Genomic DNA, 15366 nt, shown 5'->3' on the forward strand with positions numbered 1-15366 from the left:
AGTGTCCCACTTGTTGTTGATTCTTCACAAAAAATTACAGTTTCATATCTTTATGTTTGAAGCCTGAAATGTGGCAAAAGGTCGCAAAGTTCAAGGGGGCCGAATACTTTCGCAAGGCACTGTATATATATATATATATATATATATATATATATATATATATATATATATATATATATATATATATATATTGTATATATATATTGGGGATAGGCCAGTGTAGTCGAATACCCGATTACACGAAAATAAAAATAAAAAATATTCGAATTGCATATTACTTATTTGTGCACACGAAAAAAAGCCTTGTTTACAGCAGGGTTCACACGTGAGTACCAGCAGAAATGGTTTGGTACTCACAAATTAGGTTCATCATCCAAGTTGCTGTCTAGCTTCACCTCCTCCTCTTCCTCCTCCTCCTCCTCCCTCAGTTCAAACAATTGGAATGGCAGTGTCAGAGACCACAACAATAGTTTATGAATGTTTAAGCAGGATTGCTGGTTATTACCGTTTTTTAAAATGCTAACTTTATAATGAATATAACGACATACTAAATGCTAAGCAAAACAACGCAGTGACTAATAAGAAAAAGCAAGATACTTGAAAATGAGTTATTTTTTTAACTGTGGAGTGCAGTTCAATGTAAAACATCTACTGTTGACTTTCTATGAATGGATGGAGGAACATCAACATTTGCACTGACCATTAAAAAGTACAACCAGGTATTTTCCTTGTTTTGAGTTATTTACAGGTTATTAAATAAACAAAGTAACTTGACTTAGATTCATCTGAGGTCAGTACTAATGGCTAGTTGCAATTGGTAGTAATGTTAAACTGTTGTAAGGTTGGAATGTATTTTCTATTTTGGCCAGGTTACAATATTTGCACTATTCAGATTATTTTATGAATGTTATTACTTGTTCGAATTAAACATTTAGGTTGCAGTGTTATTTTAACTATAAAACGCAGAACTTTATAAAGAGGTTTTTTAACACCCTTTTGACGACTCGTATAAAACACACTACTGCTTATTAACAAAGCACAACAAAATATGTTTGCTCAATAATATTTATGCTGTAAAATGTTTAACGTTGCCTGGGTAGTTTGCAGTCAAAATCCAAATTAAAGTTAACTTTAAAAAAAATTAAAAATTGCAGCCCGAGACGCATCACATCGCCGATCACTGCGCACAGTAAAAGATGCAATGCTTGTTTGTTTTTCACCATATTCTGTATTTTCTAAAGTAACACATGGGTGCTTGCATTTTGGATGATTGAGCATTTAACTCCTTGATTTAGGATACAAAATACTGCGGAGATTACATTGCACGGTGGTCTCGTTCAGTTTTTCAAAATACTTCCATTAGGGGTGCTAGATTCCGTCTAATTTAATAAATGTTTAAACTTTTAAAAATATAAACATTTAAACATTAAAATAAAAACAAAGGGGGTAGTATCCAGTATCCGTCCCCCTCAATGTGCGGTCTCGACAGCAGGAGAAAACCGGAAGTCGGCCATCTTGGGGGAAGCGTGTTACCTGCAAGGGCTCTGAGCATTTTAAAATAAATAGCTTTTTTATAAATTACTGCATATATGTCTATAAATAGGTATTTTACGTCGGCTTTTCTACTCTCCTAAAATGCAATTGATACCTGTTAATCCATTTGTGTATCTCAATCACAACTGAGAAACGCGTTAATAGTAAAATCGGTTTAACTTACTTTTTTTTTTCTGTGAAACCACAAAATGGGCTTTTAAATCGTAAGTCTTTTTCATTTAAATGCCGAAGCGACTTATCTTTATTAATTTAAACAGTTACTTGTCATAACAATTGTGATAATGTGTCCAGCATAGCACTTTATTTTTCATTACAGCTTTAATAAAGATTAGTCGCTTATTAACATGTGGCGATCTTGTTTGTACATTCTGCTTGTAATGAAAAACGAAGGCTTGGCCTATTTAAAAGCCCAGTTGTTTGACAGAAAAAAATAAACTAAATTAAATCAAATAAATTACTAAATTAAGCCCTATATATAAATAAATGTATGAAAACAGTGAAGCAATATGAAATAATAATAGCATCGGCAGTACGGTTTTGATTAGAGGGCGAGCATTAATTGCATTATTACAGAAGTGCAGTCTAATTATTCAAAAAGTGCTAAAATCCAAATCGCTAAGTTTATCCTACTTACTGTATATAAAAGAGGCAAGAACTAGTTATGTTCACACCAAACTGACTTTATTCCAAGTACAGTATCACGTTAATTCAAAGATCAATATTCCATTTAAAAAATAATAATTTACTAATAGCAATAGTTTGAACTTGTCTGACTGACAACAGTAAAAAAAAAAAAGAACAAAAAATAAACATAAAATGGAAGCAATCTTCTGTTTACAAAAAAAACAACATATTAACATCACAGAATAGCAAAAAAAAAAAAACAGTTCAACACTTCTGTAATCTGGCTCAACAAAAGACATTAAAATTGAATCCGGTATTCTCCACAATTGAAATTAGTTGCATGCCATTTGTTATCGTCTCAATAATTAACCGCGTTATGTTTTCACCCTGAATTTTATTGCATTTCCTAATATTTCGCTTGCATGTCTGGGCCCTACCTCCTCCACGCTAGATCAAGCTTCAATAGAAGACTAGTCACATGACCAAAAGCATGCTGGACATTTTTAACTTTTCAACAGCATCGGTTTATTAGCAGATGCGCAAAAGCAACTGAACAACGTAGATAAATAAACTTAGAAGAAAACATTTTACAGAAGCGCACAGTACAAGAAGTTATAAAAAAAGTCTAATTTATTTTTCTTTTTTTCGACAAAATGGTATTCCTTTACCTTGAGTCTAAGGCTGTTCACAATCAACACAGATAATGCACTTCTCCACGCCGCCTTTCTGCACAGGGCACAGCTGCCCGAAGTTTTATTTTTATTGCACTTGCCAGCCTGGCATTGGAGTCTCGCGGCTTGGTAATCTCCCTCTGTTCCAAATGCTTCTTGCGAAGTTCCTGTGCTAACTGTAAAATATATTCTCTCCTTGGTAAATTCTTTTCTGTGCATTCTTTGTAAAGTACCCAGGAGTTGATGGCTGTTAGGTCCAGTATGTAGCAAAACACTTGAAAAGGCCACTGTCGGGAGCCAGCTTTCATGGAATACTTCTGTGCCATCTGATCCAAAACATCAACTCCATATTTTCTTGCATTGTAAAACTCAACGGTCTCTGGTATTTATTTTCACTAGACCCGATGCTAATTGACTGACCAAAACAGCACAGCTGGCAAGCAGGCACCAGCTTTTGAAAAGGCTGATTGAAAAACAATAGACTGTCAGTCATTCTCTCAGGCAGAGAGCAGAGACTAATCTAATTACAGCTAAGCACATTGCAGGCTAGTAAATAAAAATAATAAAGTAAAATACCGTTCTGTATAATCACAATACAATTGTTTTCTGTGTGGCCGTCAATGTGACTGCTCCCAGGGCTTTTAGGTATAATGTAATCTCCTTTGTTTCTGCACTCCCGCATTTCATGCTTTGTGAGAATATTTAATACATACGGACAGAAAGGCACATGAACGCACAGTCCCATATGTGTTACACAACTGCAGAAAATTACATTTTAAAACCAAAAACCGCAAAAATGATTGCCGCGTGTCAAGCAAAATTAAAAACGTCGGACACTTAACACACGTTTAAACTCTAAACGATTTACACCCCTAAGTTCTATGCCTTGCATTTTTTTTTTAAAGATGCCATTTCCACTGCCCATGTACTCCCTTAGCCAATAGCAGAGCTAGGTAATCAAGGGCACCCACCTCTCTGTCAATTATCTCTGTCAAGAACCATAAGTAATGAAAATGTTACAAAGTCCATGTGTGTTGTGACAGAGATCGAATGGTGCTTGGTGTTAGATCTCCCTCTCGACCTGTGAGAGCACTGTGTAACGGGAACAGAGTATCCTTACTTAAATGGCACAACAATTTATTCCGCCGCTGTATCACTCCAACATTATTATTTACAGGTGTTTGCCATAAGGCTCTGGACATTGTTAATTAAATCAGTAAACACCCTTGCACCTGGAAATCATTGTCTGTCTGTTTTGTATCCGCTCTGCACTGCACTCACCTGTATTCACTCACCACTTTGCCACAGTGTGCTGCAGCCCTTTAATGTTTTCTGAAAATAATGATAACCTTACACTATTTATTATATCCTAACAACTTAATAATTAGATTTTTTTCAGTTACTGTTAAGTATATAGGCACATTTACTGTTTCTATTTGGCATTGAAAGTATGCTGTTGTTTAAACCAGGTTTCTAAACAATTAAATTAGTGCTTGTAGGTAAAAACACTTGTGTGCCTTTTAGACGCCCTGGATAAGGGCGTCTGCTAAGAAATAAATAATAGACGGACAGATCTTAATATTACCCGTAATCTGAGACTCTTCAATAATTTGTGCTAAAGAAGGTCATTAGCTAATTCAATCAGAATTGGACAAGCAGTTCTATAGATACTTGCTCAGCTCTAAGATTTACTAATTTGGCACAAACCAAGCATAAAACATAAAAAAGCAAGCATAGTGTTACCTACCAGCTTACAGCAATACATTTTTACTATTTTGGTAATTTCTGAAAAAATGCACATGATTATCTGGGCTTTAAGAAATATGGAAACTTTCAATGCAGGAAAAAAAAAAAAGCATTTATATTCGATATGTATATAAATCCAGTGGCGTGCATTTGGTTTAGATCATTTTAATTAAGGCCTAATTGTGTGCTGTAAACTATATGGTAATAGTATTAGTCATAGTATTCGTTTTCTAACAGGCATGTATGAAGCCTGTATCAGTCTAACATTAAAACAATAACATTTTAACTTAACTTTGGGTAATGCAATGTAGAAATTTGAATGTCATGAACTGATTATCCAATAGGATTGTTATGTACCTATTTGACATGATTAATGTTGCAACTGATGACTGATGAAATCTCACACTATATACAATACCAGGGATTTACCTTTGCTTCCTACACCATGTCATAATTTAAAAAGTCTAATAATATTTGTGATGGTATTGTAATTTGGAAATGTTGGACTATGCAATGTGTTTAGTTGACAAGAATATATCCTGCCGAAATACATTTCAAATGTCACTTGTGTATATATAACTGTATTTTAAATTGTAAAATGTTTTGTTACTTCTCTTATTTATTTACACTGTTTTTATTTTCTTGTCAATGCTGCTCCCCGCTGTGTAGGAAGTTGAGGTTTGTATAATTTTAATGTTTCTGTTTTATGGTGTATAACAATTATTAAAAAAGTGCCTTTCTCTCATAATGTTGTTGTGTTTTTTTTTTTTTTCAGGAACCCGGAACCTGGAACCCTGGAAAACCTTTTGATCAAGGTAAGATACTAATTTCAATACTAGATAATTTTTGAGTTTCTTAACATAAATTAATTCATTGACATGTATTTTCTATTATTGATCTAAATAACATAACTGACTGCTGACTATTTGTATTACCTCTGCTTGTCGATCCCCACCCATCACATTAAGAGTCACAGAAAGATACAATTTTCTGAGATTAAAAAATTAATAATGCTAATAATGGAATGTAAAATAAACATGGTTTGATCCCTGGAATTACAGTATTGACTCAAACTGCTATCTAAACAAAACGGAAGCCTTTCTGCATTTTAATTGGAGCTTCTTTGTGCTTGATTTGAGTCTCATCCAAGACCATCTTAAAACATAATCACTCTTTGTTACTATGATGCTCCTTTAGAAAAAATATAATCTTCTTCACTTCACTGACACTGAGTTTGTACTTTTCCTGCTAACCTTCAAGGATCTTTCCAGATTGTAAATCTGCCAACCTTGCAGCTTCCCTTAAGGGTTGATTTAAGACACTGGTCCCAATCTGCTCTCATACTGTCCTAAACATTTGGATTTTTTTAGTCACAGAAAATCTTACACTGCAGACAGCTTTCTACAAAGTAAGTTAATAGCTTTGTGAAGTACAAATGAAGATGACTTCAGATGTCATTGCTTTGTAATGTATTATTCAAATGTAATTGAGTGCAGTATTCCCTTTTAAACTTCTGCAGTCTATTCTATTGTTTGTATGAGTTTTTTTTTTACTTGTATTACAATACCTTAGTCGTATCTGTGACGGAAGTGCATCAGACAATACTGCTTGCTACACTCTAACTAATCTGCAGCCAGCAACCAGATCAGCTGTAGCAGAACACCCAATTATACAGAAATGCTGACCAAGTGAGTAATAGCCGTAATGTCAGTGCATCACACAACACTGCCTTTTGAAAAAGAAAATAGGATTGAATGCCTCCACAGGACTTTTATTGACGTTAACTACTTTCCCTGTAAAGCCTTTTATATTATAGTCAATTTAAATTCCTTCTATAAACATGTCTAGTAACAGTTTACAATAAATGGTACTTCACATGCATACAGGTTGGAATGAAATAACATGCCACAAATATAGCTCACACATTTTTTTACAGGACAAACATCATGTTCTATTCACAACAGTGAACATTTATTCTGTAGCTAATGTTTTTTTGAAAACATGTTTGTAACTTGCATTTTTATGATTTTCTTGATAAATACATTTTCTAACTAATATTGTTTCAGCAAGGTGTCATCTGTAAGAAATATAATTCCCACAAAGACACACAGGGACAAGCCTACCAGGGGTGGATTGTATTGATGTAGTCGTATACACATTATTTGTCTCAGACTTTTACTTGTCTTCTTGAGTTCAACAGTAGCCATGTATTTTCATGGAAGTTTATAACACACCGCTGGGAGAACACAACTTTCAGGCATGAAGATTAGTGTTTCCCAAACACATCCTGTTGAGAATGTGTGAAAAAGTTGAGTTCTCACTTGGGTTTTTGGGAAAGACACTTCAGTATTAATCAGATTAATAAGATTAATATTGAAGATTAATATTGAATAGGGTTGCAGGTTTGGTTCGATGATGTAAGTGAATGCCTTCAAGCTTCCGGTGTTAAGTTTTCAAACTTCTCCCCTTTGTATGTATCACAACATCTACATTAATTGTGAATATAACTACATATACATTAAATATAACACCACTTTTCTAAACTTTAGTAATTTTTTTTTTTTTTGTAGTCGTGCCCTGCTGTTATACTGTATTTCTGTAAGATTATACATACAATTAATTTGAAATTCATTGAAATTAAATAATGAAAAACATATCTACACCCTTTAATATATTAATATTTTGTTGAAATGCAAAGTTAGTGAGATGCTCATAAAAAATGAAACATCAGTGGAGTAGCTGCATTGCTTTGCTGATTTCAGGTCAGATACTGAGAGTGAAATTGACTTTTAAATGCAATTCCAACAAACAATCTTGATTGGTCTTTTTGAAAATGGATTGGGAATTGTATACAGACATTTTACTGATATGTATAACAAAGTATTACTTGGTGTCAGAACTTTTTATATAATACTGCATTTTTATCTTTTTAAAAACATAATTGGCAGCGTTTACATGCACAAGTCATGACAGTTTTCCTCACAACCTGTTTGCTGCACTTTTCAGGAAATGCGTTGCTATGCAGTTCTGATTTAGGATAAAAAACGGCCGTACCAGTGCAGATGACTCAATTCACAGTCATTTAGGGGAGGGGATATTTAAATGTCCGTATCTGCTTACTAAGTAGGAAAAGAACGACTCTGAATATCGTGAGGAGAGCTTCATGCGTTGCCAAACATTTAACGAGAAATGAATTCACGTGTTGTCGCACACATTCTGTATTATGCCGCGCATTAACTGCTTGTTTGTCTGGTTACCACTCCAACACACACACACACACACACACACACACACACACACACACAATTATATAAAATATAATTTTTACAAGTTTTACTACTTAGAATTTATATTTGTGTGTGTGTGTGTTTGTGGAACACTGGAACTGCCTTTTACAATACATGTTTTTATTTTGAATATAACATACAATATTCAAATTTTTATATGTATATAAGCCTGTTGTTATCTCTACTGGACGTGGCAGCCATCAATTCCTCCGTTTTGTTCAAGATAAGAGAGATTTCATCTTGAAGCGAGCCACAGCGCTTCAGCAGAAACATTTCAATCATAAAGCAACAGGCTGCAGCAGCTAAACCTGGATTCTGTGCTGCGAGTGACACACATGCAAGATAAATCATATGTTACTTTTGTTCTAAAAACTACTTTTGTTTTTACAGTTTTGTATGTGCATATACCTGTTTACACACTAGTTTCTTTTGAAATGTGTATTTTATTATAGTTTTACATTTTTTAAAGTAGTGCTTTATATGTGGCAAGTTAGAAAATAAACCCTTTTATGTTTAATTGTTCATTTAAATATGGCGTTTCGGCTGTGCAGATGTTTGATATGATGTGCTTGAATAAAACTTTTGAGTTGTATCCGATAGTTTGTCTGCGATCTGCTGAAAAGAAATGGAAGAGAACCAAACTCCCTGCTGCCCTAGACCTTTACCGCACTCTCCTCTCCTCCTTCTCCTCTACTCTCTCCTCTGCTAAATGTACTTATTTCCAATCTGTAATCCAAGCCTCCACTAACAACCCATGTAAACTATTCTCTACCTTCTCCTCCCTCCTAAACCCCCCCCCCCTCCTCTATCTCCTCTGATGACTTTGCCTCCTTCTTCTCTTCTGAAATCTCAGATATCCGCAAACACTTTAACAACTCTCCCTCCCCCGCACCCCCTCCTGCTCCAACCCCTATACCCACTGCATCCCCAACTAACTCACCCTCCTTCTCCACCTTCTCGCCCCTCTCAGACTCTGACCTCTCCTCCCTGCGCCAGGGTCACAAACCCACCACGTGTGCCCTGGACCCCCTCCCCACTCACCTCTTTCAAGCTGCTGCTTCTGCTCTACTTCCCTTCATCTCCTCCCTTCTCAACACCTCTCTCCTTTCTGGTCTCTTTCCCTCTGCCTTCAAACAAGCCTCTATCACTCCCCTCCTCAAAAAACCTACCCTCGACCCCACCTCCCTCCAGAGCTACCGTTCTGTCTCCCTCCTACCCTTCCTCTCCAAAACCCTCGAGCGGACTGTACACCGCAAGCTCTCTGCTTTCCTGTCCAACCACTCTCTGCTCGACCCTCTCCAATCTGGCTTCCGCTCTGCTCACTCCACTGAAACCGCCCTCCTGTCTGTCACCAACTCACTAAACTCTGCCCAAGTGCCTCTCTCTCCTCTGTCCTAATTCTCCTCGACCTCTCTGCTGCCTTTGACACTGTCGATCACTCTATTCTACTATCCTCTCTCGCTGACGTGGGAATTTCTGGCCTGGTTCTCCTCCTACCTCTCAAACCGCACTTACCAGGTAACCTGGTGTGGAGCAACCAAGGGTCAGTCTTGGGTCCTCTCCTGTTTTCTCTCTACACCCGCTCCCTGGGCCCTCTCATCGCATCCTATGGTTTCTCATACCATTTCTATGCTGATGATGCTCAGATTTTCCTCTCCTTCCCCACCTCTGACTCCACCATCCCCTCCCGTATCTCTGCCTGTCTGTCTGCTATCTCCTCCTGGATGCACTCGCATCACCTCAAACTCAGCCTCTCTAAATCTGACCTCCTTTTCTTTCCCTCCTCCTCTGATCTCTCTATCTCTGTTCCTCTGGAATCTACCACACTCTCTCCCTCTTCCTCCGCTAAGAACCTCGGAGTCACCCTGGACCCCGGCCTCTCTTATTCCCAGCACATCTCCACTCTGGCATGCACTTGCCGATTCTTCCTGAGCAACATCCGAAGAATCCGACCCTTCCTCACCAACTACGCCACCCAGCTCCTGGTCCAGGCCTTGGTATTCTCCCGCCTAGACTACTGCAGCTCCCTCCTGGCTGGCCTCCCTGCGCCTGCCACCCGTCCGCTCCAGCTCATCCAGAACTCCGCTGCTCGCCTGGTGTTCTCTCTGCCTCGCTTCTCCCACGCAACTCCACTACTCCGCTCACTCCACTGGCTCCCGATCACCGCTCGCATCCAGTTCAAGACTCTTGTACTAGCCTACAGATGCCTTGACCAGACTGCACCCAGCTACCTCCAGACCCTCATCTCTCCCTACACCCCTACTCGACATCTCCGCTCTGCCTGCACTAGAAGACTGGCTCTACCTCCTCTACGCTCCCCTGCCTCCAGAGCCCGCTCCTTCTCCACCCTCTCCCCGCAGTGGTGGAATGACCTTCCTACAGATGTCATGACTGCCCAGTCCCTGACCACATTCCGGCGCCTCCTCAAGACTCACCTCTTCAGAAAGCACCTGTAGAACTCCCCTGTTTTTCCCCTGGGACACTTATCACCCTTCTTTAAATGCTCTTTACTTGCTTTTATCTACCCCCTATTTTTTACTGCATTTAATCCTGTACTTTAGAGTACTGTAATCTGCCAAGTGTTATTTAATCTGTAATCCTTTTGCTGTTTCACGATGTATTCGTGTGACAGCGTCACACAGCCATGACTGTAGTGTCGATTTTCAAGTTCATGTAAACCAAGCCATTGTAAGACAATGTGGCAGTTTTGCTGCTACAGCTGTTAAACAAGGGGTTACATTTTGATGCAATTTGGGATATGGTGTAGTTGATAGGGTTACCAAAAACTTCTATATGAATCACTTTTATGATTATGAGAAAGAGTTTCTGAACTATTCACAATACAAAACGTTAAGTGGAATTTATAGTAGGGCCGAACTAGTAACATATTTATAATAATTTTGGCGAACATTTCCTTGTTCAAAGTTCACAAAGTAGAACTTTTTTAGGTTCACACACTCCAAATATTGTATTTTAATGCCTGTTATTGTAAAAAAAAAAAACAAAAAAAAAACTGTTGGTTAATTTTTGTTCTTTCGTGTCTTAAATAATTTCTAGGTTTGGACCCTGCCAAAGATCCCTGTCTACAAATCAAATGTAGCAGCCACAAGGTGTGTGTTTCCCATGACTACCAGACAGCACGTTGTATTAGTGAAAGAAGGATGACACAAAGGTAAAAAATAGTTTTCATACAATTACGTTTATTATATTTTGCTATAACTAATTGACTTGATCTAACTGAACTGTAATATTAAAATGCTTACTGCTTGTTTGTCAAAAACATCTGTGAACCAATATTTGTTATTTCTATGAGTAGCACCATATGATTAGACTTTGAGAACTGCTTGTTGGAATGTAACACAGTTTTTTTCAAATATAAACAGATGTTAACACCAAACACAGTGGTTCTGTGAGCTTTCACTTGGATACAAACAGATGTTACAGTTACCAACCAAAAAATGTTTTGGGCCAATCTGATGTCCAGTATTAATACTGTTTATGTAGGTTTTATTCTTGCAGTTGCCTTTGAATAAATGTGAATAAAAAAGTTATAACAATTATGATTCAGGTGAGAAAGATATCGTAGGAATATATAAAGCACAGGAGCCAGATAACAGTTGATAATATGGGGTGATGTTAAAGCCTGCAACACGCTGCCCGATATGACCGTCGCATCTCAATATTTGCGAATGGGCATCACACACTGCCCGATTTATAATCGCAGCAAGGTGTGATTTTTCTAATGTTTGACCTGCCCTGGATGCATAAAGTACAGCGGCAATGGGGCAAATCAATGACAATAGGCAAAAACATAAGACTATGACAGTACTATCTACAATTTTGGCTAAAATGAATGGAGCTGAGTTTTAAGAGTTAAAGTGAAAATCACCGGTTGCAAAACAACACCTAGATAGATTTAATATCGTATTCTTTTTTTTCAGAACTGTTTACTTATACTGCAGTGTTTCTATAATGCTTAAAGATAGCGGCCGAGAATCACGTACGAGAGAATGAAGTCTTGCGGCACTTAAAATATCCAGCACTACTTTTTTTATTTCTTTATTTTAAGCAGAACTACTCAGAATGCGGCTCATAGTGCTTTTGTCACTGACACCCGCTACTTTAGAGATTGTTGTAGCGTTTCAGGCATTCTAAATTGGGTGGAAAATACAGCAGCTTGGTGTTTTAAAATAGCTGTAGGATTTTCAGGCACTGAAAGTTGCAGATATGCGGGAGCAACTTGGAAAATGTTTTTTTTTTTTTTTTTTTTTTACATATATTCTCATCTCTACCACATAGTATGTCTGATACTTACAACTTACATATTATGAAAGGATATTTTGTGGCCTTTCATTTGATATGTTACATGCATGCAGTACAAACTATCCAGTAGTTAAACATACATAAATGAAAACCGTGAAAAACAGGCGGAAATAGGTCTGAGTGTAAAGAGTTAAAAAAAAGAAATGGAGCGCTGGTTTAAAAAAAAAGCACCTTTTTCTTCTGCTGCAGCAAAAACTTCACGTCAGGCAATGGCAAAAGCAATGGAGAGTGCTCTGTCTCATAGTGATGAACAGCTGTTAGGTCTCCTGAAAGCAGCTTATTTTAAAGCAACACCAGTGTGAATGATGATGCAGTAAAATATATATATAGTTTTTTATATGCAAAAGTGCCTTTTTTTGCCATTCCCCCCTAAAATTTTGGAACCCCCTCATTGGCTGCAGCATAGGGGGAATCCCCCCAGCGCACAAAAATGAAATTCAAGCCCAGATTATATATATATATATATATATACACACTGAGTGTACAAAACATTAGGAACACCTTCCTAATATTGAGTTGCACCCCCTTTTGCCCTCAGAACAGCCTCAATTTGTTGGGGGCATGGACTCTACAAGGTGTCAAAAGCATTCCACAGGGATGCTGGCCCATGTTGACTCCAATGCTTCCCACAGTTGTGTCAAGTTGGCTGGTAGTGGATCTCTATTCCGAATAGCTCGTTCCATCTTATCCCACAGATGCTCAATTGGATTGAGATCTGGTGACTGGGCAGGCCACTGCAGTAAGCTGAATTCACTGTCATGTTCGTGGAAACATTCCTGGAAATCCTAGCCTTGTGGTATGGGGCATTATCCTGCTGAAAAAATCCATTAGCAGATGGATACACTGCTGCCATGAAGGTATGCACCTGATTGGCAATGATTTTCAGATATCCTGTGGCATTCAAACGTTGCTCCACTTTTATCAAGGGGCCAGTGTGTGCCATGAAAACACACCCCACACCATCACACCACCACCACCAGCCTGCAGTGTTGACACGCGGCATGATGGATGCATGTACTCATGTGGTTTTCTCCATACCCTAGTCCTCCCATCAGCGTGAAACAGCAGGAACTGGGATTCATCAGACCAGCCAATGTTTTTCCAATCCTCCAGTGTCCAGTGTTTTCATTCCTTAGCACACTGCAACCGCAGTTTCTTCTGTTTTGCTGAAAGAAGTGGAACTCTATTAGGTCGTCGGCTGCCATACCCCATTCGTGTCAAGGTACGACGAGTTGTGCATTCTTTTACGGGTCTTTCGGCACCAAGTCAGTTGCTCTGCACAATTCGTGTCGGCCTCCTTTGGCCTCATCAATGAGCCGTTTTCGACCACTGGCCTGCCGTTGGCTGGATGTCCTTTGGGTGGTGGACCATCCTTGATACACACGGGAAACTGTTGAGCGTGAAAAACCCAGCAGTGTTGCAGTTCTTGACACACTCAAACCGGCGCGCCTGGCACCTACTACCATACCCCGTTCAAAGGCACTTAAATCTTTTGTCTTGACCATTTACCCTCTGAATGGCACACATACAGTACACAATCCATGTCTCAATTGTGTCAAGGCTTAAAAATCCTTCTTTAACCTGTCTCCCCTTCATCTTCACTGATTGAAGTGGATTTAACAGGTTACATCAATAAGGGATCATAGCTTTCACCTGGATTCACCTTGTCAGTCTATTTCATGGAAAGAGCAGGTGTTCCTAATGTTTTGTACACTCAGTGTATATATATGTTTTTAAACTTGCACGAAAAACAAACCTTATGACATTTTTTTTTCTAAAATGTGAATAAGTAGTCATTTTTTTTGTAAATTGTTACAAAAACGCAACCATTACAACCTTTTCATTTTTTATCTCGTGAGCAAAAAATAACATTTTTTATTGTCTTTTGTATTCATTTATTATAAAAAAATAATTAAAAATGGAAACAAAGGAAACACAAAGTAACCGATGGCCTCCAATAAAAAAAATGCAAAGTAATTATTAGCTTCACTTCCAAATCCTGCGTCCACATCGCCATTTTATTATGTGAAACTACTATCAAATGTGATTGGCTGGTATTGAAAATGTTGTCCTTGTGTCGCATGAAAATAGAACATCGTCCTAAAGTGGGAGACACATCGCCGGGGTGTTGACCAGGGTGGTCACACGAGGCGACAAGCCAGCAACAGCTGTCGTCCCCTTGTTACCGTCGACAAAAGTCGCCCGTGTGACCAGGCCTTAATAGTATCCCACAATCCACTGCCTAAAAAAAGGGCTAACTGATCTAAAGAAATCTGTTTGACTGACCACCTAGGAAACAAGATCATCTGCTTGTAAACATCTGTGAGCTCAACAATGTGCTTACATTTTAAAGTGTTTTTGGCTGAACAGAGTTGTTTCTAGAAATGGTGAGTATGATTCATTGCTAAATACTTACTGATCATTGCAATGCAACTATCTTTTTCTATAGCGTATCATATTGTATTACATTGTTTTGTTACACTATGCATTTTATTTACAGCTTACTTACCACTGTATACAAATTATATACTGTGAAATATATTTTAGTTGATGAATTTTAATTTAACATATCTTGTTTTATGTCATATAAACATATATCTTCCTAGTATTACTGCTGTGTTACACGAGACATCATTTTTAAATAATATAATTATTAGCACAAATAAAATATCAATAATACATTTGTTTATTCTATGTCATTGGTTTAAGTGGCATCTCCTACTGCTTTCATCTCAGCTGTGCTCTATCAACATATACAAAGGCACATAACTATGCTCATGACACGTGCATGCACTCGTGTTTTTTGCGAGTTCACAGGGAAATTTGAAAAAAAAAAAATCATAAATAACATACTTCGATACACTCCGCGCACCCCTCTTCATCATCCTCAAGAATATGTAAATGGTTCTATCATAATGAATAGTACTAAATCTACACCACTTGTTTGGTTGAGCTCTGTCACGTTCATGTTAAACTGCAGGTCAGATGGTTTCCCATGCATATTGATTATAAATGCTGAGCTGCTTGGAAAAGTTGTACACATTTGCAAAGGGAATGTTCTGCAGCTGTCTCACAGGACCCTAATTTTTTAAAAAAGGCATTACTCCTTACTTAGTGGGGGTAAAAAAGAATGAATACATCTAGAGAGAGTTTCAATTATT

At 37.8% G+C, this 15366-nt stretch overlaps 1 protein-coding gene across 1 annotated transcript in view; it reads left to right on the plus strand.

Annotated features, from left to right (window-relative positions):
• The window catches only part of LOC117420721 (testican-3-like), a 98464-nt gene that overhangs the window by 30528 nt on the left and 52570 nt on the right, over nucleotides 1-15366 (plus strand). Inside the window, exons 3-4 of the mRNA XM_034034287.3 lie at nucleotides 5371-5410; nucleotides 10940-11054. Of these exons, the coding sequence (XP_033890178.3) occupies nucleotides 5371-5410; nucleotides 10940-11054 (155 nt within the window). The remainder of the gene's footprint in view (nucleotides 1-5370; nucleotides 5411-10939; nucleotides 11055-15366) is intronic.

This window comes from Acipenser ruthenus, chromosome 1, assembly GCF_902713425.1.
Source record: "Acipenser ruthenus chromosome 1, fAciRut3.2 maternal haplotype, whole genome shotgun sequence".
Classification (NCBI taxonomy): domain Eukaryota; kingdom Metazoa; phylum Chordata; class Actinopteri; order Acipenseriformes; family Acipenseridae; genus Acipenser; species Acipenser ruthenus.